At 57.9% G+C, this 946-nt stretch overlaps 1 protein-coding gene across 1 annotated transcript in view; it reads right to left on the minus strand.

Moving 5' to 3' along the window:
* Positions 1 to 209: 209 nt before the first annotated feature.
* Positions 210 to 946, minus strand: part of EMH_0060310 (uncharacterized protein) — a gene marked incomplete at both ends in the record, with an annotated part of 3,102 nt that continues 2,365 nt past the window's right edge. Inside the window, 3 exons of the mRNA XM_013497782.1 lie at positions 210 to 232; positions 283 to 439; positions 565 to 938. Of these exons, the coding sequence (XP_013353236.1) occupies positions 210 to 232; positions 283 to 439; positions 565 to 938 (554 nt within the window). The remainder of the gene's footprint in view (positions 233 to 282; positions 440 to 564; positions 939 to 946) is intronic.

Consider the following 946-nt stretch of genomic DNA (forward strand, 5'->3'; position numbering starts at 1 on the left):
GCTGCTGCTGCTGCTGCTGCTGCTGCTGCTGCTGCTGCAGCTGCTGCTGCAGCATGAATATGTTTGCTGCTTGTATTCCTGCTTTGACTCTGTCCCCAACAGCAACGCCACTGATCCACCCCCCCTCCAGCAGCAGCAGGCTAGAAGGGTACCGCTGCTGCTGCTGCTGCAGCAGCTCTCTGTTTATATGCATGCGCACAGCCCCATAGTTAAGCCCCATAGTGGGGATCGTCTCCTCCCAGCACCCCACACCCAACACCTTATAGTAATACACACACACACCACCATCTGCTGCTGTCTCCTGCTGCTCCTGCTGCTGCTGCTGCTGCTGCTGCTGCTGCGGCCGCTGCTGCTCCTGCTGCTGCTGCTGCGGCTGCTGCTGCTCCTGCTGCTGCTGCTGCTGCTGCTGCTGCTGCTGTTTTTGGTTGTTTTCTGTCTCCTGTACGAAGTGTATATTTTTGTTTGAGTGTATCTTCTTGAGGTCATGCAGCACCCTTGCAACTGCATCTCTTTGCTGCTCCTCTGCTGCTGCTGCTGCNGTATCTTCTTGAGGTCATGCAGCACCCTTGCAACTGCATCTCTTTGCTGCTCCTCTGCTGCTGCTGCTGCTGCTGCTGCTGCTGCTGCTGGGTCTGCTGCTGCTGCTGCTGCTGCAGCAGCAGCAGCAGCGGGGGGCTTGGGGGCCCCAAGGAAAGCTGTCAATACCTCGTACCCTGGGGGCCCCCTACCCTCAAATAGGTGAGAGATGCTGAGGGCCCCCATCGTTCTCCATCCTCCTTTTGCTGCTTCATACGGAGACACCAAAAACCCAAACCCAGGAGGAGACAGATCAGTACCCTCACCAGCAGCAGCAGCAGCAGCAGCAGCAGCAGCAGGTGCTGCTGCTGCTGCAGCAGCAGCAGCAGCAGGCCGTAGAGCAATCGTAACCACTGTCACACCTGAATAC

The sequence above is a fragment of the Eimeria mitis genome, genomic scaffold (assembly GCF_000499745.2).
Source record: "Eimeria mitis Houghton genomic scaffold, Emh_scaff2922, whole genome shotgun sequence".
Classification (NCBI taxonomy): Eukaryota; Apicomplexa; class Conoidasida; order Eucoccidiorida; family Eimeriidae; genus Eimeria; species Eimeria mitis.